Here is a 23,632-nt window from a genome sequence, read left to right on the forward strand (position 1 = left end):
TCTCGTTTGAGATGATGCCCTTTCGGTTGGTGGAAAGCACAGCTTTCCGCGAACTCATGGCCTATGCAGTACCACGCTATGACCTACCCAGTCGCCACTTCTTCTCTCGCAAAGTCATCCCAGCCCTCCACCATCATGTGAAAGACCGCATTGTCCATGCACTCAAGCAGTCAGTGAGCGGAAAGGTGCACCTCACAACTGATGCTTGGTCCAGTCGGCATGGCCAGGGCCGTTACGTGTCCATCACTGCGCAATGGGTTAATGTGGTGGATGCAGGGTCCACAGGGGACAGCGGTGGTGGGACAGTGCTGCCTAGCCCACGGTATAGGAAACAGTTGGCTGTAGGCGTTCGACCCTCCTCCTCCTCCTCCTCCAGAAGTGAAAGCTCGTCCACAGAGCGCAGTCGTACGAGTACTCCATCTGCAGCTGCCACTGTTGCACACGATGTGTCCCCCTATCGAGCAGCTAGTGGAAAGCGTCAGCAGGCTGTGTTGCAGATGATGTGTTTGGGCAACAGACACACCGCCGAGGTGCTGGCCGAGTACTTGAAGCGACAAACTGAGTCATGACTGGGCAGTGTACATCTTGAGGCAGGCAAGGTAGTTAGTGATAATGGCCGTAATTTTGTGGCAACCATAGCCCTTTCAAAACTCAGCCATATACCTTGCTTGGCTCACACCTTGAACCTGGTGGTGCAGTGCTTCCTCAAAAATTATCCTGAGTTAACAGCCCTGCTCCAGAAGGTGCGAAGACTGTGCGCGCACATCCGCCGGTCGCCTGTACACTCCGTTCGTATGCAGAAGCTGCAGCGATTACTCCACCTTCCCAACCACCGCCTCATTATCGACATTGCAACAAGGTGGAACTCCACCCTGCACATGGTGGAGCGGCTGTACGAGCAGAGGCAGGCCATAATGCATTTGTGGGAGGATACATGGCCAGGCACTTTGAGAGCAGACATGGAGTTGACAGGTGTGCAGTGGTCGAAGCTGAAAGACCTCTGTAAAGTCCTTCAGTGTTTTGAGGAATGCACACGGCTGGTAAGCGCAGACGACACCATCCTAAGCATGAGCATCCCACTTATGCGTCTGCTCATGCAAACTTTGATGCACCTTAAGGAGCAGGCGTCTGCAGCCAATGTTGATGAGGAGGAAGAGGAGGAGGGAATCCTTGATGACATTCAGCCATTGTCTGCTCAGGGACCTCTCCTGGACGAGGTGGAGGAAGAAGAGGAGGAGGAGGAGGATGATGGGGATGATTACTTAGGGGAGGAGGATGCATCTCGTGGGGCAAGTGAAAATGTTGGCGTGGCAAGGTCTGGTACAGGGTTTGTGCGTGACTGGAGGGATGTGGATTTGCCAGAAAGTGCTCCTCCACCCAACACTCGCAGTGCATCATTGACACCGGGAACATTGGCCCACATGTCAGATTATGCCTTGCAGATCCTAAAAAGGGACCCCCGCATTGCCAAAATGATGAACGATGACGACTACTGGTTGGCCAGCATCCTGGATCCACGCTATAAAGGCAAATTACAAAACATCATGCCACAGGAGAACCTTGACCTAATATTGGCTAATAAACAAGCAACTTTGGTAAATCGGTTGCTTGAGGCATTCCCAGCACACAGCAGCGGTGATGGTTCTCACACGAGCCGTACGGGCCGGGGGCAGCTTGACAGAGGTGTTCGTGGTGCACACAGCAGAAGTGGCGTTGGAGACAGGGGTTTCATGACAATGTTGTGGACTGATTTTTCAAATACCGCTCACACAACTGGTAATAATGCATCGATGGAAAGTGACAGGAGACAGCAGTTGTCAACTATGGTTACAAACTACTTTTCCTCCCATATCGATGTTCTCCCACACAGGTCATTCCCCTTTGACTATTGGGCCGCTAAACTGGACACCTGGCCTGAATTGGCACAATATGCCTTACAGGAGCTCGCTTGCCCAGCTGCAAGTGTGCTATCGGAAAGAGTCTTCAGTGCAGCTGGATCAATCCTGACAGAAAAAAGGACCCATCTGTCAACCCAAAATGTGGATGATCTAACCTTCATTAAAATGAACCATGCATGGGTTTCCAAGGATTTTGTCCCACCTTCCCCTGATGACACATAGGGTGACAGAAAAATGGCTTGCTTTGGTCCACCTCTTCCTGGTACTTCACCTATTTCGCCTTTTGCATCAGCTGAATGTCCAACATCAACATATGCCACTTTCTAAAACTCCCTAACTGTGCTGCCTCCCCCCCATGGCCGGGGTCACCACCTAGCGCACGACACCGTGCGAGTGCCGTTGCCCTGGACAGGTGGGTAGGCCGACTCTTGGGTGCGGGCACTGGCACAGGGTCCCTCATAGTGCAATCAAGTGTCTCTGACGGTGGTGGTGCACACCCGCCGTACTATGAGGGGCCCAGTGCCAGTACCGACGCCCACAAGTGGGCCCCCCTTGCTTGGGCAGGGCCCCAGCATTTGCAATCTTTACCTCTCCCTGCTCCTCCGCTGTGTAATCTGGGCCGTCAAATCCATACTGTGCCTGACACCGTCTGAGCCTGCCTCCTGATGTACAGACATATATTTTGAATGTGTACGCTATCCATACATGTTATCCGGGGATACGGTACCCTTTCTAACCTTTGTGCAATCACGTGCAATCCATACTGGGCCTAACACCGTCTGAGCCTGCCTCCTGATGTACAGACATATATTTTGAATGTGTACGCTATCCATACATGTTATCCAGGGATACGGTACCCTTTCTAACCTTTGTGCAATCACGTGCAATCCATACTGGGCCTAACACCGTCTGAGCCTGCCTCCTGATGTATAGACATATATTTTGAATGTGTACGCTATCCATACATGTTATCCAGGGATACGGTACCCTTTCTAACCTTTGTGCAATCCATACTGGGCCTAACACCGTCTGAGCCTGCCTCCTGATGTACAGACATATATTTTGAATGTGTACGCTATCCATACATGTTATCCGGGGATACGGTACCCTTTCTAACCTTTGTGCAATCACGTGCAATCCATACTGGGCGTGAGAACGGCTGGCGAGCTGTTAAGCAAGCTACAGCACCTGTGGTTTGCACACGTAAGTTTTTCATTTTTTCAGGAATGACGGTTAGGCCTAATTCCGGAACTGCGGTTAACCTGCACTTACTGGGAAATCATTGTTCGTGGGTAATAATTGTCATCAGTGATCCCCATCACTAACGTTGTTCAGCGGGTTATCTGCACCTGTAAGCGACAAACGCTGGCCTTTTCAGTGTAGCGCACATGCAGCCACGGACATGTAATGGCATGACACACCAGTTATTGGCCAATCTCATGTGCCAGAGCCTCACGTGTCCCTCTAGTAAGCCGGACTCGGACCGCGGGGCATGACGGAGTCTCGTTCGTTAACGGAATTAAGCTTGCAATGTGTGCATCTGTTCTGTAGCTGGCATGGTTGAGGTTTCCCAGGTGGAGTCGAATTTAACCGTAGGCTCCACTCCTGGTGGTGCCCTTCTGGACATTCCTTTAAGGTTCAGCTTTGCAACCATACTGCCCACGTAAAACAAACACTTTGCCTTCATGAACGGTGTTTGGAGGGTCATGACTCGTGGGAATAACGCCGCCCAATCAGTTAACCTGCTAGAGAGATCGTTCGTTGCTCCCAAGCATGACATCACACTCCCTAGGAAGAAGGTAATGCCACTGTGGCGACCGTACTCCTGGGGGCGACACAATTGCACTGATGCCCAGCCACTGCTCGATGAATCTGCTGGTACATTGACCCAGACCACTACATTCCCCTCGCACGCTACTCGGCCTGAATCTGACCTTGATGAAACTCAGGTTACCCTTCCCATATACAGTTCCATCTTACACGGTGACAAAGAGGAAGCTGCAGATGAAAGTGCAGGTTCGGCCCACCCGCCATCAGACACACCACCGTACTATCAGGGGCCCTGTGCCAGTGCCGTCGCCAACGAGTGGGCCCCCCCTGCTTGCTCAGGATCACAGCACTTGCAAAGTTGAAATACTGTGCAGTGAGATGGAAGATGGGGACGACGAGGAGTCCAGACAAGTACAGGGATTCCCTAGCGAGGAGACTTATTTGATTGTTTTCAATGTTGGGACAGCAATTTTTGGGGAGCACTATACTGTGGAGAATGATAGATGGTGCCCACCATACACTGGAACATTCCAAAGGTGGACATCAGACACTGGAGCAGCATTTACAGGGCCCATTATACACTAGAGCAGTAGAAATGGGGCCCATTATGTTTGGAGCATTATTTGGGCCCATAAGACAGTGGAGCTTCATCCATGGGGACCAACATATACTGTAGCATTATGTGGAGCTCATCATATACTGTTTCAAACATTATATGGTACCAATGATTCTGTATGGAGAAATAGATGGGCCTCGTCATGAGATGTAAAAAGTGAAGTATTTTTCATTGTACTATACTGCTATTTCTCTGCCGTATCGGAGCATGATGAGTTGTGGTATGTGTTAAAGGGGCGCTCTTTCGCCCAGGGCACATGAAAACCTGGAGCCAGCCCTACCCCCCAACAACTTTAGCCAAATAACCCCCTTTTTTCAGTGCGTAACTTGTATTATGAAGTTAATTAAGGTTGACAAGCTTAAGTAAGAAGAATTGATGCTTTTGGCATTCAGATGGGCACTGTAGGTGTGTTTCCTGTCCTCCTCTCACTGCCGACTTTTATTCCCCATTGACTTACATTGGGTTTCGTGTTTCGGGACGACCCCGACTTTTCCCTATAATCGGACGATCTTGCTCGACCCGACTTTTGAAAAAGTCGGGTTTCACGAAATGAAACGCGACCCTAAAAAACCAAAAGTCGCTCAACTCTAGTTAGGATACCTATTGGGTCAAGTGGGCCTTGGATATAGACTTGTTTCTTGTAAACAGTGTTTTTAGATGGTTTTATTCAATTGTGGTCTAGTGTGGTTTTGTGCACTTTAATAAAATTATTATATTCATGTGTACATTATTATGTTCCATTCTTTGTGGTCCCTAGTTCTATGACTTGTTTCTTTTCTTCTATGGAGGCTCTATATTCTGTTCTAGATTATGGCCTTTTTATTGCCGCTCCTTTCTGATATTTCTATGTAGATTTATTTATTCATAAAGAAAAAGTTTTTATTTTTATTTTTATTATATTGAATTCTACTTGAATATCACAAAAAGGTGAAATCGCGAAAATGTGGATTATTTGTAAGTTTCTTCCAAATATGGAGACTGATAGCCTCTATTTTGAGGATCCATGAAGGGCCATCAAAGATACAAAATAAATAAAAATACTTACAAACCCCTTACCATTCACATCTCTTTTGTATAGAATTCTTCTTTCACTCAAATGAACATTTTTGGAACTATGACCATTTCTTTGGCAGGTGCTATATCTGTAGAACAATTAAACTATCAAACTATACCTCATTTAAATTGAGAAGTTTGTAACTCTTTTATCTGTCTTTTTTTTCTCAACTCCTATGTGCTGATTTCTTATCAAAGACCACATCCAAATTGAGATGAACTTTCAGAACTTACAAACGCACTTTTAAAATGAGCTTACTCACAGATTCTCAGGTAACCCACTCTACAGCTAGAACCTGTAAAAGGCTAAAGTATAAAATATTGAATGAAATCTGATTTAAAATATTTTACATACCCCAAAAATACATGTAATTTTGTAAAAAAAAACAGCAAAAAGTATTACTATCATAAATATTGCGGAAAACTTGTAAATTGAATAGAACAATGTCATTTTTTAAATATTATTGATTTTATATAACCAAAAGTAAATATAATTAATTATTACATAATGATAATTCTCTTTTTACTTAGATAACTTTATTGTTGAATATATCTGATGCAGTTTTCTTTAATTTTGGTTAATGTCTAATGAATAGCCAAGAGAAAAAAAAATTCCTTTAGTTCTAACTTAAAAATCTATGTTTGATCCAAAGTCATAGTATAGTTCATGTTACTGTATAACTTCTTATTAGAGGATCCAATAGAAACTTAAAAATTCGGTGATCGTAGTGTCCGGTGCAAAACGTCGAACTCGACTTATCCCGAAAGTCCATTTTAATGTTCAGCGTTCCAGGGAAAGAAAGAGGGAAATTTCACCTCCAAAGCTTTGGATCCTCATCATTTTCAATTGAGTTTGGGTTTAGGTTCAAGTTCTAGTACAGTTCTTGTGTCCAAGTAGTATTTTGACGTAAAGTTTGATTTGGTACAATAACCCAAAACTTCCACGGGTCCGCTCATCCCTATTTCTTATTTGTCATTTGTATGGGCACTTGTAAGAGCTATATTCCCTTCTTGATTTTCACAATCTGCCTTCTCCTCGTCTTCTAGAAATGCCTTCTCAAAGGTAACCTGGAATGAGCTGCAACATTTTTCCTTGAAATCTCGACCAATGAAGACATACAGGATTGGGTTAATGCAAGAATTCATGATTATTAGGACAATGGCTGTATAGTTTCCATAATAAACTAAAGAAAAATGACTATGAATTGTTCCAAATATCCAGAAAAAGGAAATCAAGTAAGTGGGAAACCAGCAGATAAAGAAGGCAATGATGATGGCTGCCATAGATTTAAAAGGCTTAGAAGATGTGAAGATGCGTTTCCTTCTCATATGTAAGACAATCACGATGTAACAGGAGGCAATGATAATAAAAGGTAGAAGGAAGTAGAAAACAAAGCCCAAAACTGTCTTTTTTATGTAAATAGATTCATCTATGTCAAAAATGCAAAGTTTTCCTTTGTAGATGTTTACTGTGTCTGCATATATTATGTTGGGTGTCGCCAGAGAAAATGAAAATAACCAAATGATCAGGGCAATGATGATAGCCAATCTTGGTCTCCGGTGGTTATGACACCATACCGGGAACACAACACAGATGCATCGGTCTAAACTGATAACCGTGAGCTGGAGGACACTGACTGATGTGTTAAGGAAAAAAAGTAAACGCATTAACTTGCACAAAAATTTTGACCAATTTGTTAATATTTGTTGTATGATGTTCACAGAATATAATAATACAAAGAAGAAATCAGCGATGGCCAAGCTGAGGAACCACACGACGTTGACTGTTTTTTTCATCCTGAAGAAGCCGAACCAGATGACAAGACCATTTCCAATGGTTCCTAGCAAACAAAACACTGAGCAGATCACCAGATAGCAAATGCACTTAAAGGTGATAGATTTATCGTGGCCACTGCTGGTAAAGTTTTCATAATCATATGTATAATACCAATCTGTTTCATTCACCGAAGAAATTAAATGTGTTAAATTCTCCATTATTTTATTTCTTTGTCAGAGATGCCAGGAATATTTTCATGTATTTTTTCTGAAAAATAAAATAAAAAAAGAATAAGATTAAAGTGTCATATTGTATGACGGAAGTTTTCTACTCTGAATGCCCTGTAAGAAATTGACAAGATAACAGTTGGCTCAGATATAATTTGAATAAAAAATGTTGTGAAAATTATATGAAATTCTTCATTGCAAAATTGCTAAACTAAATTCATTCCTGGAATGTAATATTATCTCTAATTTTTTCTCACTTTAACTTTGTTGACTCATTGTTAATTTTTTACTGGGATGATGTAAACAATTGCTTAATTGAAGTAGGGGCGGATTAAGGGTAGCTATAACCCAGCATAGTGTACAGGGCTTGGACCTGCCAGCACTCAAAATATCACACGACATGTCACATGACTAGTTTTTGAGAGATCATGTAAAAGGTCAGGTGCTCTGGTGCTTATCTGCAAATGCAAAGCGATAGAGACAGCAGTGGGGGGTTTTCCCTTAGCTACAGCACTATAGATGTAATAGTGCTATATGTAATAGAGGATACTATGTAATAAGAAATGGTGCTATGCATAACAACAGGGTGCTAAAAAGAGCAAAACGGAATGCTATATAAAGAGTGCGAAACATTGACCGGTGTTACCTGTAGGGGTCACTGTTTATCCTCCCCAGGATGTGCATGGAGGCATATGAAGACCATAGGAGTGCATGGCAGTCACAGGCATAGCTGTGACTGCACTGCAGACTAAATTAATAAAAGTGAGTATTGGTCTTGGACATGTCACTGTCCAAGACAGATGTACAGAAAATCTGCTCTGGAATGTGGTGTTGTTAAAATAGACTGTAGGATGGTGTGGTGCAGTCCGTTTCATTCCAGGTCCCCTGTTTTCCATGTGGCTTAAGGCCACAGGTTTGTCTGTTAAAAGCCCTGCAGGAAAGGGCTTGTGGGAGGGTCTCAGGAGTCAAGTGTGTCAGATTTGGTCTTGCAAGCAGACTGAGCAGTTGGTCTGCAGTGCACTCCCTGTGTGAGGTGACACAGGGTCAAGCAGAGCCAAAAGGTCTGGCACCCCCTGCGTACATGGTAGTACAGTCGCTCAAGGCAACCGGTCCCGGACTGTCGTTTGTTTTCCCGGCTGCGATCTGGAGGATACAGCGTGCTGTGCACAATGTGAGCTTTTGGACATTAAATATGTTTTGTTTTGAACTTGCTTGGGTCACTACCTCATCACTGCACAGTGTGGACACTGCTGCATTACAAAGGGGACAGCGCTATACATAACATTGGATGCAATATAATATGGGCTGGAATGCTCAGTGTTCATCACTTAAATGGATGGTCCAAAGCAACTTTTGTTCTAAACTCTATCTATTTAATGTCATGATATAATATTTTCCCATTTCACTTTAATTACAAATTCTTTATCATTCCCTAATTACACTGTTTTATTTAATTTTTTCCCCATTTCATTTCGATGATGCTTCATTTAAGAATTCATTTAAGAATTGTATGCTGGGATACTCAAATAGTTATCAGGGTGCATTGGCTGCTGTCAATGCCTTAGCCTATGCCCCACATGCTCAGTGCACAGTGACAATTCTCTCTCTCACCATAACTGATCATAAGTGATGAGCCATCAACAAAGCACACGGTCAGTACACATTGCATGGAGAGAATGAGAGGGCAGATAACAGTTTCGCCCCCTCTAGTGACGTCATTTGTGAGGACAGGAGTGGTCTTTGCTCACTCATTCATTACTGATACTGTTCAATGACAATGTGCTGTGTTGTTGACTCCTCACTTCTGATCAGAGCTGGCGAGAGAGCACATTGTTAATAACAGTGCACAGTGACAGGAATCTACTTAGCTTCCATCAGAATTGAAAACCAACACATGTCCAGTAGAGCAGGGATTAGTCCTGCCCCTGAAACAAAGGTCACTGATGACGCTTCATATCAGGGATGGGGCATATAGGCTGAGGCAGTTACTGCAGACTCTGACACCTGATGAAGCTTTTTTTGAGTATCCCTGTATGCATTGGAATTAAAAAAAAAACCTAATAAAAAAGAAGTAGTTTTTTTTTATTTAATACTCATCTTTTCAGATAGTCTTCTTAGTTTCCACTACTTGTTTTGGCCAGAGATTAAGTGCTGGCTCGATGATGTCATTGCATTGACTAGAGTTGAGCGACTTTTGGTTTTTTAGGGTCGCGTTTCGTTTCATGAAACCCGACTTTTCCAAAAGTCGGGTCGAGCAAGATCGTCCGATTATAGGGAAAAGTCGGGGTCGTCCCGAAACACGAAACCCAATGTAAGTCAATGGGGAATAAAAGTCGGCAGTGAGAGGAGGACAGGAAACACACCTACAGTGCCCATTTGAATGCCAAAAGCATCAATTCTTCTTACTTAAGCTTGTCAACCTTAATTAACTTCATAATACAAGTTACGCACTGAAAAATGGGGGTTATTTGGCTAAAGTTGTGGGGGGGGGAGGGCTGGCTGCAGGTTTTCATGTGCCCTGGGCGAAAGAGCGCCCCTTTAACACATACCACAACTCATCATGCTCCAATACGGCAGATAAATAGCGGTATAGTACAATGAAAAATACCTCACTTTTTACATCTCATGACGAGGCCCATCTATTTCTCCATACAGAATCATTGGTCCCATATAATGTTTGAAACAGTATATGATGAGCTCCACATAATGCTACAGTATATGTTGGTCCCCATGGATGAAGCTCCACTGTCTTATGGGCCCAAATAATGCTCCAAACATAATGGGCCCCATTTCTAATGCTCTAGTGTATAATGGGCCCTGTAAATGCTGCTCCAGTGTCTGATGTCCACCTTTGGAATGTTCCAGTGTATGGTGGGCCCCATCTATCATTCTCCAGAGTATAGTGCTCCCCAAAAATTGCTGTCCCAACATTGAAAACAATCAAATAAGTCTCCTCGCTAGGGAATCCCTGTACTTGTCTGGACAGGTGCTGTAGCTTGCTTAACAGCTCGCCAGCCGTTCTCACGCCCAGTATGGATTGCACGTGATTGCACAAAGGTTAGAAAGGGTACCGTATCCCTGGATAACATGTATGGATAGCGTACACATTCAAAATATATGTCTCAGGAGGCAGGCTCAGACGGTGTCAGGCCCAGTATGGATTGCACGTGATTGCACAAAGGTTAGAAAGGGTACCGTATCCCCGGATAACATGTATGGATAGCGTACACATTCAAAATATATGTCTCAGGAGGCAGGCTCAGATGGTGTCAGGCACAGTATGGATTGCACGTGATTGCACAAAGGTTAGAAAGGGTACCGTATCCCCGGATAACATGTATGGATAGCGTACACATTCAAAATATATGTCTCAGGAGGCAGGCTCAGACGGTGTTAGGCCCAGTATGGATTGCACGTGATTGCACAAAGGTTAGAAAGGGTACCGTATCCCTGGATAACATGTATGGATAGCGTACACATTCAAAATATATGTCTCAGGAGGCAGGCTCAGACGGTGTCAGGCACAGTATGGATTGCACGCGATTGCACAAAGGTTAGAAAGGGTACCGTATCCCCGGATAACATGTATGGATAGCGTACACATTCAAAATATATGTCTCAGGAGGCAGGCTCAGACGGTGTCAGGCACAGTATGGATTTGACGGCCCAGATTACACAGCGGAGGAGCAGGGAGAGGTAAAGATTGCAAATGCTGGGGCCCTGCCCAAGCAAGGGGGGCCCACTCGTGGGCGTCGGTACTGGCACTGGGCCCCTCATAGTACAGCGGTGTGTCTGACGGCGGGTGTGCACCACCACCGTCAGAGACACTTGATTGCACTATGAGGGACCCTGTGCCAGTGCCCGCGCCCAAGAGTCGGCCTACCCACCTGTCCAGGGCAACGGCACTCGCACGGTGTCGTGCGGTAGGTGGTGACCCCGGCCATGGGGGGGAGGCAGCACAGTTAGGGAGTTTTAGAAAGTGGCATATTTTGATGTTGGACATTCAGCTGATGCAAAAGGCGAAATAGGTGAAGTACCATGAAGAGGTGGACCAAAGCAAGCCATTTTTCTGTCACCCTATGTGTCATCAGGGGAAGGTGGGACAAAATCCTTGGAAACCCATGCGTGGTTCATTTTAATGAAGGTTAGATCATCCACATTTTGGGTTGACAGACCGGTCCTTTTTTCTGTCAGGATTGATCCAGCTGCACTGAAGACTCTTTCCGATAGCACACTTGCAGCTGAGCAAGCGAGCTCCTGTAAGGCTTATTGGGCCAATTCAGGCCAGGTGTCCAGTTTAGCAGCCCAATAGTCAAAGGGGAATGACCTGTGTGGGAGAACATCGATATGGGAGGAAAAGTAGTTTGTAACCATAGTTGACAAGTGCTGTCTCCTGTCACTTTCCATCGATGCAGTATTACCAGTTGTGTGAGCGGTATTTGAAAAATCAGTCCACAACATTGTCATGAAACCCCTGTCTCCAATGCCACTTCTGCTGTGTGCACCACGAACACCTCTGCCAAGCTGCCCCCGGCCTGTACGGCTCGTGTGAGAACCATCACCGCTGCTGTGTGCTGGGAATGCCTCAAGCAACCGATTTACCAGAGTTGCTTGTTTATTAGCCAATATTAGGTCAAGGTTCTCCTGTGGCATGATGTTTTGTAATTTGCCTTTATAGCGTGAATCCAGGATGCTGGCCAACCAGTAGTCGTCATCGTTCATCATTTTGGCAATGCGGGGGTCCCTTTTTAGGATCCGCAAGGCATAATCTGACATGTGGGCCAATGTTCCCGGTGTCAATGATGCACTGCGAGTGCTGGGTGGAGGAGCACTTTTTGGCAAATCCACAACCCTCCAGTCACGCACAAACCCTGTACCAGACCTTGCCACGCCAACATTTTCACTTGCCCCACGAGATGCATCCTCCTCCCCTAAGTAATCATCCCCATCATCCTCCTCCTCCTCCTCTTCTTCCTCCACCTCGTCCAGGAGAGGTCCCTGAGCAGACAATGGCTGAATGTCATCAAGGATTCCCTCCTCCTCTTCCTCCTCATCAACATTGGCTGCAGACGTCTGCTCCTTAAGGTGCGTTAAAGTTTGCATGAGCAGACGCATAAGTGGGATGCTCATGCTTAGGATGGCGTCGTCTGCGCTTACCAGCCGTGTGCATTCCTCAAAACACTGAAGGACTTTACAAAGGTCTTTCAGCTTCGACCACTGCACGCCTGTCAACTCCATGTCTGCTCTCAAAGTGCCTGGCCGTGTATCCTCCCACAAATGCATTATGGCCTGCCTCTGCTCGCACAGCCGCTCCACCATGTGCAGGGTGGAGTTCCACCTTGTTGCAATGTCGATAATGAGGCGGTGGTTGGGAAGGTGGAGCAATCGCTGCAGCTTCTGCATACGAACGGAGTGTACAGGCGACCGGCGGATGTGCGCGCACAGTCTTCACACCTTCTGGAGCAGGGCTGTTAACTCCGGATAATTTTTGAGGAAGCACTGCACCACCAGGTTCAAGGTGTGAGCCAAGCAAGGTATGTGGCTGAGTTTTGAAAGGGCTATGGCTGCCACAAAATTACGGCCGTTATCACTAACTACCTTGCCTGCCTCAAGATGTACACTGCCCAGCCATGACTCAGTTTGTCGCTTCAAGTACTCGGCCAGCACCTCGGCGGAGTGTCTGTCGCCCAAACACATCATCTGCAACACAGCCTGCTGACGCTTTCCACTAGCTGCTCGATAGGGGGACACATCGTGTGCAACAGTGGCAGCTGCAGATGGAGTGCTCGTACGACTGCGCTCTGTGGACGAGCTTTCGCTTCTGGAGGAGGAGGAGGAGGAGGAGGGTCGAACGCCTACAGCCAACTGTTTCCTATACCATGGGCTAGGCAGCACTGTCCCACCACCGCTGTCCCCTGTGGACCCTGCATCCACCACATTAACCCAGTGCGCAGTGATGGACACGTAACGGCCCTGGCCATGCCGACTGGACCATGCATCAGTTGTGAGGTGCACCTTTCCGCTCACTGACTGCTTGAGTGCATGGACAATGCGGTCTTTCACATGATGGTGGAGGGCTGGGATGGCTTTGCGAGAGAAGAAGTGGCGACTGGGTAGGTCATAGCGTGGTACTGCATAGGCCATGAGTTCGCGGAAAGCTGTGCTTTCCACCAACCGAAAGGGTATCATCTCAAACGAGATTAGTTTGGCAATGTGGGCGTTCAAACCCAGTGTACGCGGATGAGAGACTGAGTACTTTCTTGACCTACTCATAGTGTCTGGGAGGGTGAGCTGGACTTGAGAGCTGCATATGGTGGAAGTAGCGGTGGACAGGGCGGACTGAGAGAGGGTTGATGATGGTGATGGAGTTGGTGTTCTTTCTGATGGCCTAGAATCAGTCTTTCGTTGATATAACAGTGGGATTCCCTGACTGCTGTGGTCTTGCAACGACACCTCAACATTTGCTGCTGTGCTAACCGGTGGGCTTACAGTGGGGGAAACAATGTAGCGTTGCTGACTACCTTCGTTGTGATCAGTTGCACATGTGGCACTTGAGGTTTGGTGTTGTGTCCACGTTTGCAAGTGCATGCTGGTTAAATGTCTAAGCATGCAACTGGTATTCAAATTTTTCAGATTTTTCCCTCGGCTAAAGGTCTTTGCGCACTTCTTACAGATAACCTTGGCCTGATCATGAGGATTTTGTTCAAAAAAGTGCCACACTGCACTCTTCCTACTTTGGCAGACATTTTGCGGCCTAGCACGCTGTGATCTTTTGACCCTCTGGACAAGCTGTCCAGCAACTCTTTTGATGTTTGGAACCTGTCTTTGGAGTGCTCCGGGCCTGCCAGATAACAGCTGTTGCGATGTCGATGTCTGCTGTGGATGCTCCTCATCTGAGCTATTGGAAGCAGCACCCTCTTCCCCCAATGGATGCCAATCTGGGTCAACAACTGGGTCATCCATCACCTGCTCTTCTATGTCATGTGCACATTTCTCTGTGTCACCGTGTATGGTGGTATAGTGTGCGGGAAGGGGCACCTGAGTCTCATCAGGGTCAAAATCTGGCTCTGTACACTGCGAGGACAATGTAGTGCTCTGAGTGAATGTACCAGCAGAATCATCCATCAGCGGCTGTGCATCAGTGCACTCCATGTCAGATTCATCTTGGCCTGGGTAATTCACCATTTCACTTGATAATCCAGGCATGGTATGTGAAAACAGCTCCATGGAGTAATCAGTAGTATGGCCTGCGTCATCCTTCAATCTTGGTTGGGGTGAAGGACACAAGGAAAGGTGTGGTTCATGAACATGAGCCTCCAATGACGACTCAGTGCTTTTACTTTTTACAACTGAAGAAGGGAGGCGATAGAGCTGGAGGCTGAGTCAGCAATGTAAGACAAAACTTTTTCCTGATGCTCTGCCTTTAAAAGCGGTTTGCCAACTCCTAGAAAACTAAGCGTTCGAGGCCTTATGTAGCCAGACGATGACGCAGGGTCAGCACCTCCTGCATTCGGTCCTATTTTGCTCTTGCCACTACCATCAGATCCACCACCAACACCATCATTACCAGCTGCCAACCCCCGCCCAATTCCACGGCCTCTTCCACCAGCCTTCCTCATTTTTGGTAGAAATGTAGACAAAATCCAACAAACTATATAGTAATGTAAAACAAGGTACAAGGTGTCTATAGGACAGGGGAGATTTAGAATTTCTGCACACACTTGTGGACAGTTGACACTTTTGGATTGTGTGAGGCCCACTGATATCTGAGCACTATGTGACAGGCTCGATGGCACAGCTGCCTGTGACCAAAGTGACGAGAGGATAATGGAGATTTTGAATCTCTGCGCACACTTTTGGACACTGGACACTTGTGGATTGTGTGAGGCCCACTGATATCTGAGCGCTATGTGACAGGCTCGATGGCACAGCTGCCTGTGACCAAAGTGACGAGAGGATAATGGAGATTTTGAATCTCTGCGCACACTTTTGGACACTGGACACTTGTGGATTGTGTGAGGCCCACTGATATCTGAGCGCTATGTGACAGGCTCGATGGCACAGCTGCCAGTGACCAAAGTGACGAGAGGATAATGGAGATTTTGAATCTCTGCGCACACTTTTGGACACTGGACACTTGTGGATTGTGTGAGGCCCACTGATATCTGAGCGCTATGTGACACGCTCGATGGCACAGCTGCCTGTGACCAAAGTGACAAGAGGATAATGGAGATTTTGAATCTCTGCGCACACTTTTGGACACTGGACACTTGTGGATTGTGTGAGGCCCACTGATATCTGAGCGATATGTGACACGCTCGATGGCACAGCTGCCTGTGACCAAAGTGACGAGAGGATAATGGAGATTTTGAATCTCTGCGCACACTTTTGGACACTGGACACTTGTGGATTGTGTGAGGCCCACTGATATCTGAGCGCTATGTGACACGCTCGATGGCACAGCTGCCTGTGACCAAAGTGACGAGAGGATAATGGAGATTTTGAATCTCTGCGCACACTTTTGGACACTGGACACTTGTGGATTGTGTGAGGCCCACTGATATCTGAGCGCTATGTGACACGCTCGATGGCACAGCTGCCTGTGACCAAAGTGACGAGAGGATAATGGAGATTTTGAATCTCTGCGCACACTTTTGGACACTGGACACTTGTGGATTGTGTGAGGCCCACTGATATCTGAGCGCTATGTGACACGCTCGATGGCACAGCTGCCTGTGACCAAAGTGACGAGAGGATAATGGAGATTTTGAATCTCTGCGCACACTTTTGGACACTGGACACTTGTGGATTGTGTGAGGCCCACTGATATCTGAGCGCTATGTGACACGCTCGATGGCACAGCTGCCTGTGACAAAAGTGACGAGAGGATAATGGAGATTTTGAATCTCTGCGCACACTTTTGGACACTGGACACTTGTGGATTGTGTGAGGCCCACTGATATCTGAGCGCTATGTGACAGGCTCGATGGCACAGCTGTGACAAAAGTGACTAGAGGATAAGGGAGATTGGATTGCTTTTAAAAAAGCAGTTTGCGGAGCAGTGGGTAAACAGCAATGCCAGCATATCAGGAAGCCTTAGAAGGCAGCCCAACAACCAACACCACTGATACACCACAATATAGCCTCCCCTTGCACTGCACACACAGTGACTTGTGTGTTGTGCAGGCCAAATCGCTAGCAGCAGAAGCAGTTTTTTTGTCTTCTTACCTGCCTAACGCTCTCCCTACAGAATCAGCAGCAACCTCTCCCTATACTAAGATCGGCAGAAATAAGATGGCGGTCGGCGTGCACGCCCTTTTATACCCCCTGTGACGCCCACCAAAGCAAGCCAATCACTTGCATGCCCTTCTGAAAGATGGTGGTGACCCGTGCCTAGGTCATCACGTTGCCCACAGTGTCCGTGGATCCTGATTGGCTGAAAAAGAGCGCAAAACAAACTTTTGAAACGCGACTTTGGCGCGTAAGTCGCCGACCTCGTGGCCGACCTCATCCTAGTGTCGGGTTTCGTCTCATGAAACCCGACTTTGCCAAAAGTCGGCTACTTTTGAATTTTTTCGACCCGTTTCGCTCAACTCTAGCATTGACTATTGACATCATCACGCCAGTGCCGGCTGAGAAAAGGTTGTGCTTATATTCTGTATTGCCAGCATCTGAGCTCCATGAAAGTTTCCTGGGCCGCCGATGCTGGTGAAGAAAACATTAAAATTATTGAGGTCAGGCACTGTGCCCCCATCAGGAGTTTTGGACCCCTGGTGGTAACTCAGAGTTCCTTCATTATCAGCGTCGGACTGGAGCACTTTGGGCCCACCAGAGAACATCATTCTTGGGGCCCACTATGTAGCTGCATAGAAATAAATACAAGACCACCAATTGAGTGGTAAAACATGCTACTATCAGGGCATAACATAAGGTAGTACAAATGTGATAAGATATTATTTATTATTATTATTATTATTTATTGTTATAGCGCCATTTATTCCATGGCGCTTTACATGTAAGGAGGAGTATACATAAAAACAAGTACAATAATCTTAAACAATACAAGTCATAACTGGTACAGGAGGAGAGAGGACCCTGCCCGCGAGGGCTCACAATCTTCAAGGGATGGGTGATAATACAGTAGGCGAGGGTAGAGCTGATCGTGCAGCGGTTTGGTCGATCGGTGGTTACTGCAGGTTGTAGGCTTGTCGGAAGAGGTGGGTCTTCAGGCTCTTTTTGAAGGTTTCGATGGTAGGTGAGAGTCTGATATGTTGTGGTAGAGAGTTCCAGAGTAGGGGTGATGCGCGAGAGAAATCTTGTATGCGATTGTGGAAGAGGAGATAAGAGGGGAGTAGAGAAGGAGATCTTGTGAGGATCGGAGGTTGCGTGCGGGAAAGTACCGGGAGACGAGGTCACAGATGTATGGAGGAGACAGGTTGTGGATGGCTTTGTATGTCATGGTTAGGGTTTTGTAATGGAGTCTCTGGGCAATTGGGAGCCAGTGAAGGGATTGACAGAGGGGAGAAGCTGGGGAATAGCGGGGGGACAGGTGGATTAGTCGGGCAGCAGAGTTTAGAATAGAGTGGAGGGGTGCGAGAGTTTTTGAGGGGAGGCCACAGAGCATGAGGTTGCAGTAGTCAAGGCGAGAGACACCACATTCCCACACCACATTCCCACAGTCATTTCTACCTCCCATCCACACTCTATCACAACCTTCCGTAACCTCTCTAACCTTATACCCATTCACCCAGCCCCCGCTTCCCCAGTCCCACTAACAGGAGCTCTGTGGAACGCTCGCTCTGTCTGCAACAAGCTTTCCTACATCCATGATCTTTTTGTTACTACCAAACTCTCCTTCCTCGCCATCACCGAAACCTGGCTCACCCCTTCTGACACAGCCTCTCCTGCTGCACTTTCGTATGGCGGCTTCCACCTTTCTCACACCCCCCGCCCCAGCAGCAAACATGGTGGAGGAGTTGGTTTTCTCCTGTCAGATACCTGCTCCTTCACCCCAATCCCACTGCCACCCTCTGTTACCATCCCTTCCTTTGAGGTGCACTCTGTGCGCATCTACTCCCCCTCCAACCTCCAACTGGCTGTCATCTACCGCCCCCCAGGGCCAGCCACCACCTTCTTTGACCACTTCACCACCTGGTTACTTCATTTCCTTTCCGCGGACATCCCTACTATCATCATGGGCGACTTCAACATCCCCATTGACACTTCCCTCTCAGCTGCCACTAAACTTCTATCTCTCACTTCCTCCTTCGGCCTCACTCAATGGTCTTCTACAGCCACCCACAAAGATGGCCACACACTGGACCTCATCTTCACCCGCCTCTGCTCCCTATCTAACCTCTCTAACTCACCTCTTCCTCTCTCTGACCACAACCTGCTCACATTCTCTTCCCTCTTCACTCCATGTCTACAATCCCCACCCCACAAACTTTCACACCCTCGCAGGAATCTTAAACACCTTGACCTACACTCATTCTCTGAATCCCTCCTCCCTCTTACAGATATAAGTTCCTTACACAATGCGGATGACGCTGCCGCTCTATATAACACCACAATAGCTGTAGCTTTGGAATCCGCTGCCCCACTTACACATACCAAAACTCGCAAAATCAACAGACAGCCCTGGCACACCAGCCTGACCAAAGAGCTGAGGCGAGCTTCCAGGGCTGCTGAGCGCAGATGGAAAAGATCCCACTCCAACGAGCACTTCATCGCATTCAAACAGTCCCTCACTACTTTCAAGACCACACTCGCCACAGCTAAACAAACCTACTTCTCATCTCTCATATCCTCCCTGTCTCACAACCCTAAACAGTTATTCAACACCTTCAATTCTCTCCTCCGCCCCCCCAGCACCTCCTCCCTCCCCACTCATCTCAGCTGAAGACTTTGCCTCATTTTTCAAGCAGAAAATTGATAACATCAGGGACAGTTTTGGTCAACAACCCCCAGAGCCCTTCCTCCCGACTTCCCAGCCCTCCACCTTCAAAACCAACTTCTCCACCATTACAGAAGATCGACTCTCCACTCTACTCTCAAGATCACATCTCACCACCTGTGCACTCGACCCGATCCCATCCCACTTCATCCCAAACCTCACCACAGTCTTCATCCCAACCCTAACCCATCTCTTCAACCTATCACTAACAACTGGTGTTTTCCCCTCAAGCTTTAAACATGCCTCCATCACACCTATCCTCAAAAAGCCCTCTCTTGACCCATCCTCTGTATCTAGCTATCGCCCTATATCACTTCTCCCATACGCCTCCAAGCTACTGGAACAACACGTCTACCTTGAACTGTCCTCCCATCTCTCTTCTTGCTCCCTCTTCGACCGCTTATAATCTGGCTTCCGGTCACACCACTCCACTGAAACTGCCCTTACTAAGGTCACCAATGACCTCTTAACTGCCAAGAGCAAGCGACACTACTCTGTCCTCCTCCTCCTGGACCTGTCGGCTGCCTTTGACACAGTGGACCATTCCCTATTATTACAGACCCTCTCATCCCTCGTCATCACAGACTCGGCCCTCTCCTGGATCTCATCATACCTAACAGACCGGACATTCAGCGTCTCCCACTCACACACCACCTCCTCACCTCGCCCCCTATCTGTCGGAGTCCCACAAGGTTCAGTCCTTGGGCCCCTGCTGTTCTCTATTTACACCTTTGGCCTGGGACAGCTCATAGAATCTCATGGCTTTCAGTATCATCTTTATGATGATGACACACAGATCTACATCTCTGGACCAGATATCACCTCCCTACTAACCAGAATCCCTCAATGTCTGTCCACTATTTCATCCTTCTTCTCCACTAGATATCTGAAACTCAACATGGACAAAACAGAATTCATCATCTTTCCCCCATCTCACGTGACCCCCCCTACGAACCTATCAATTACAGTAAATGACTGCCCACTCTCCCCAGTCCCACAAGCTCGCTGCCTCGGAGTAATCCTTGACGCTGATCTCTCCTTCAAACCACATATCCAAACCCTTTCCACTTCATGCCGACTTCAACTCAAAAATATTTCACGCATCCGTTCATTCCTCACCCAAGAATCTGCAAAAACCCTAGTCCATGCCCTCATCATCTCTCGCCTTGACTACTGCAACCTCATGCTCTGTGGCCTCCCCTCAAACACTCTCGCACCCCTCCAATCTATTCTAAATTCTGCTGCCCGACTAATCCACCTGTCCCCCCGCTATTCCCCAGCTTCTCCCCTCTGTCAATCCCTTCACTGGCTCCCAATTGCCCAGAGACTCCATTACAAAACCCTAACCATGACATACAAAGCCATCCACAACTTGTCTCCTCCATACATCTGTGACCTCGTCTCCCGGTACTTTCCTGCACGCAACCTCCGATCCTCACAAGATCTCCTTCTCTACTCCCCTCTTATCTCCTCTTCCCACAATCGCATACAAGATTTCTCTCGCGCATCACCCCTACTCTGGAACTCTCTACCACAACATATCAGACTCTCACCTACCATCGAAACCTTCAAAAAGAGCCTGAAGACCCACCTCTTCCGACAAGCCTATAACCTGCAGTAACCACCGATCGACCAAACCGCTGCACGACCAGCTCTACCCTCGCCTACTGTATTATCACCCATCCCTTGAAGATTGTGAGCCCTCGCGGGCAGGGTCCTCTCTCCTCCTGTACCAGTTATGACTTGTATTGTTTAAGATTATTGTACTTGTTTTTATGTATACCCCTCCTTACATGTAAAGCGCCATGGAATAAATGGCGCTATAACAATAAATAATAATAATAATAATAATAATAATAATAATGATGAGGGCATGGACTAGGGTTTTTGCAGATTCTTGGGTGAGGAATGAACAGATTCGTGAAATATTTTTGAGTTGAAGTCGGCAGGAAGCGGAAAGGGCTTGTATATGTGGTTTGATGGAGAGATCAGCATCAAGGATTACTCCGAGGCAGCGAGCTTGTGGGACTGGGGAGAGTGGGCAGTCATTTACTGTAATTGATAGGTTCGTAGGGGGGGTCACGTGAGATGGGGGAAAGATGATGAATTCTGTTTTGTCCATGTTGAGTTTCAGAAATCTAGCGAAGAAGAAGGATGAAATAGTGGACAGACATTGAGGGATTCTGTTTAGTAGGGAGGTGATATCTGGTCCAGAGATGTAGATCTGTGTGTCATCAGCGTAAAGATGATACTGAAAGCCATGAAATTCTATGAGCTGTCCCAGGCCAAAGGTGTAAATAGAGAACAGCAGGGGCCCAAGGACTGAATCTTGTGGGACTCCGACAGATAGGGGGCGAGGTGAGGAGGTGGTGTGTGAGTGGGAGACGCTGAATGTCCGGTCTGTTAGGTATGATGAGATCCAGGATAGGGCCAAGTCTGTGATGCCGAGGGATGAAAGGGTCTGTAATAATAGGGAATGGTCCACTGTGTCAAAGGCAGTCGACAGGTCCAGGAGGAGGAGGATAGAGTAGTGTCGCGTGCTCTTGGCGGTTAAGAGGTCATTGGTGACCTTAGCAAGGGCAGTTTCAGTGGAGTGGTGTGACCGGAAGCCAGATTGTAAGCGGTCGAAGAGGGAGCAAGAAGAGAGATGGGAGGACAGTTCAAGGTAGACATGTTGTTCCAGTAGCTTGGAGGCGTAGGGGAGAAGTGATATAGGGCGATAGCTAGATACAGAGGATGGGTCAAGAGAGGGCTTTTTGAGGATAGGTGTGATGGAGACATGTTTAAAGCTTGAGGGGAAAACACCAGTTGTTAGTGATAGGTTGAAGAGATGGGTTAGGGTTGGGATGAAGACTGTGGTGAGGTTTGGTATGAAGTGGGATGGGATCGGGTCGAGTGCACAGGTGGTGAGATGTGATCTTGAGAATAGAGTGGAGAGTCGATCTTCTGTAATGGTGGAGAAGTTGGTTTTGAAGGTGGAGGGCTGGGAAGTCAGGAGGAAGGGCTCTGGGGGTTGTTGACCAAAACTGTCCCTGATGTTATCAATATATACAGAAACATATGTACCTATACATATATATATATATATATATATACAGTATATATATATATATATATATATATACAGTATATATATATATATATACACTCACTGGCCACTTTATTAGGTACACCATGCTAGTAACGGGTTGGACCCCCTTTTGCCTTCAGAACTGCCTCAATTCTTCGTGGCAGAGATTCAACAAGGTGCTGGAAGCATTCCTCAGAGATTTTGGACCATATTGACATGATGGCATCACACAGTTGGCGCAGATTTGTCGGCTGCACATCCCTGATGCGAATCTCCCGTTCCACCACATCCCAAAGATGCTCTATTGGATTGAGATCTGGTGACTGAGGAGACCATTTGAGTACAGTGAACTCATTGTCATGTTCAAGAAACCAATCTGAGATGATTCGAGCTTTATGACATGGCGCATTATCCTGCTGAAAGTAGCCATCAGATGTTGGGTACATTGTGGTCATAAAGGGATGGACATGGTCAGCAACAATACTCAGGTAGGCTGTGGCGTTGCAACGATGCTCAATTGGTACCAAGGGGCCCAAAGAGTGCCAAGAAAAAATTCCCCACACCATGACACCACCACCACCAGCCTGAACCGTTGATACAAGGCAGGATGGATCCATGCTTTCATGTTGTTTACGCCAAATTCTGACCCTACCATCCGAATGTCGCAGCAGAAATCGAGACTCATCAGACCAGGCAACGTTTTTCCAATCTTCTACTGTCCAATTTCGATGAGCTTGTGCAAATTGTAGCCTCAGTTTCCTGTTCTTAGCTGAGAGGAGTGGTACCCAGTGTGGTCTTCTGCTGCTGTAGCCCATCTGCCTCAAAGTTCGACGCACTGTGCGTTCAGAGATGCTCTTCTGCCTACCTTGGTTGTAACGGGTGGCAATTTGAGTCACTGTTGCCTTTCTATCAGCTCGAACCAGTCTGCCCATTCTCCTCTGACCTCTGGCATCAACAAGGCATTTCCGGCCACAGAACTGCCGCTCACTGGATTTTTTTTCTTTTTCGGACCATTCTCTGTAAACCCTAGAGATGGTTGTGCGTGAAAATCCCAGTAGATCAGCAGTTTCTGAAATACTCAGACCAGCCCTTCTGGCACCAACAATCATGCCACGTTCAAAGGCACTCAAATCACCTTTCTTCCCCATACTGATGCTCGGTTTGAACTGCAGGAGATTGTCTTGACCATGTCTACATGCCTAAATGCACTGAGTTGCCGCCATGTGATTGGCTGATTAGAAATTAAGTCTTAACACACAGTTGGA

At 47.0% G+C, this 23,632-nt stretch overlaps 1 protein-coding gene across 1 annotated transcript; it reads right to left on the bottom strand.

Annotated features, from left to right (window-relative positions):
- Window positions 1-5,896: 5,896 nt before the first annotated feature.
- On the bottom strand, window positions 5,897-7,375 carry LOC141084909 (chemerin-like receptor 1). Its single transcript, XM_073569859.1, has one exon. The coding sequence runs from the start codon at window positions 7,330-7,332 to the stop codon at window positions 6,304-6,306; it is 1,029 nt and encodes a 342-aa protein (XP_073425960.1). The 5' UTR covers window positions 7,333-7,375; the 3' UTR covers window positions 5,897-6,303.
- Window positions 7,376-23,632: the final 16,257 nt, after the last annotated feature.

The sequence above is a fragment of the Dendrobates tinctorius genome, unplaced genomic scaffold (assembly GCF_039654945.1).
Source record: "Dendrobates tinctorius isolate UK_male_01 unplaced genomic scaffold, ASM3965494v1 ptg000028l, whole genome shotgun sequence".
Lineage (NCBI taxonomy): Eukaryota > Metazoa > Chordata > Amphibia > Anura > Dendrobatidae > Dendrobates > Dendrobates tinctorius.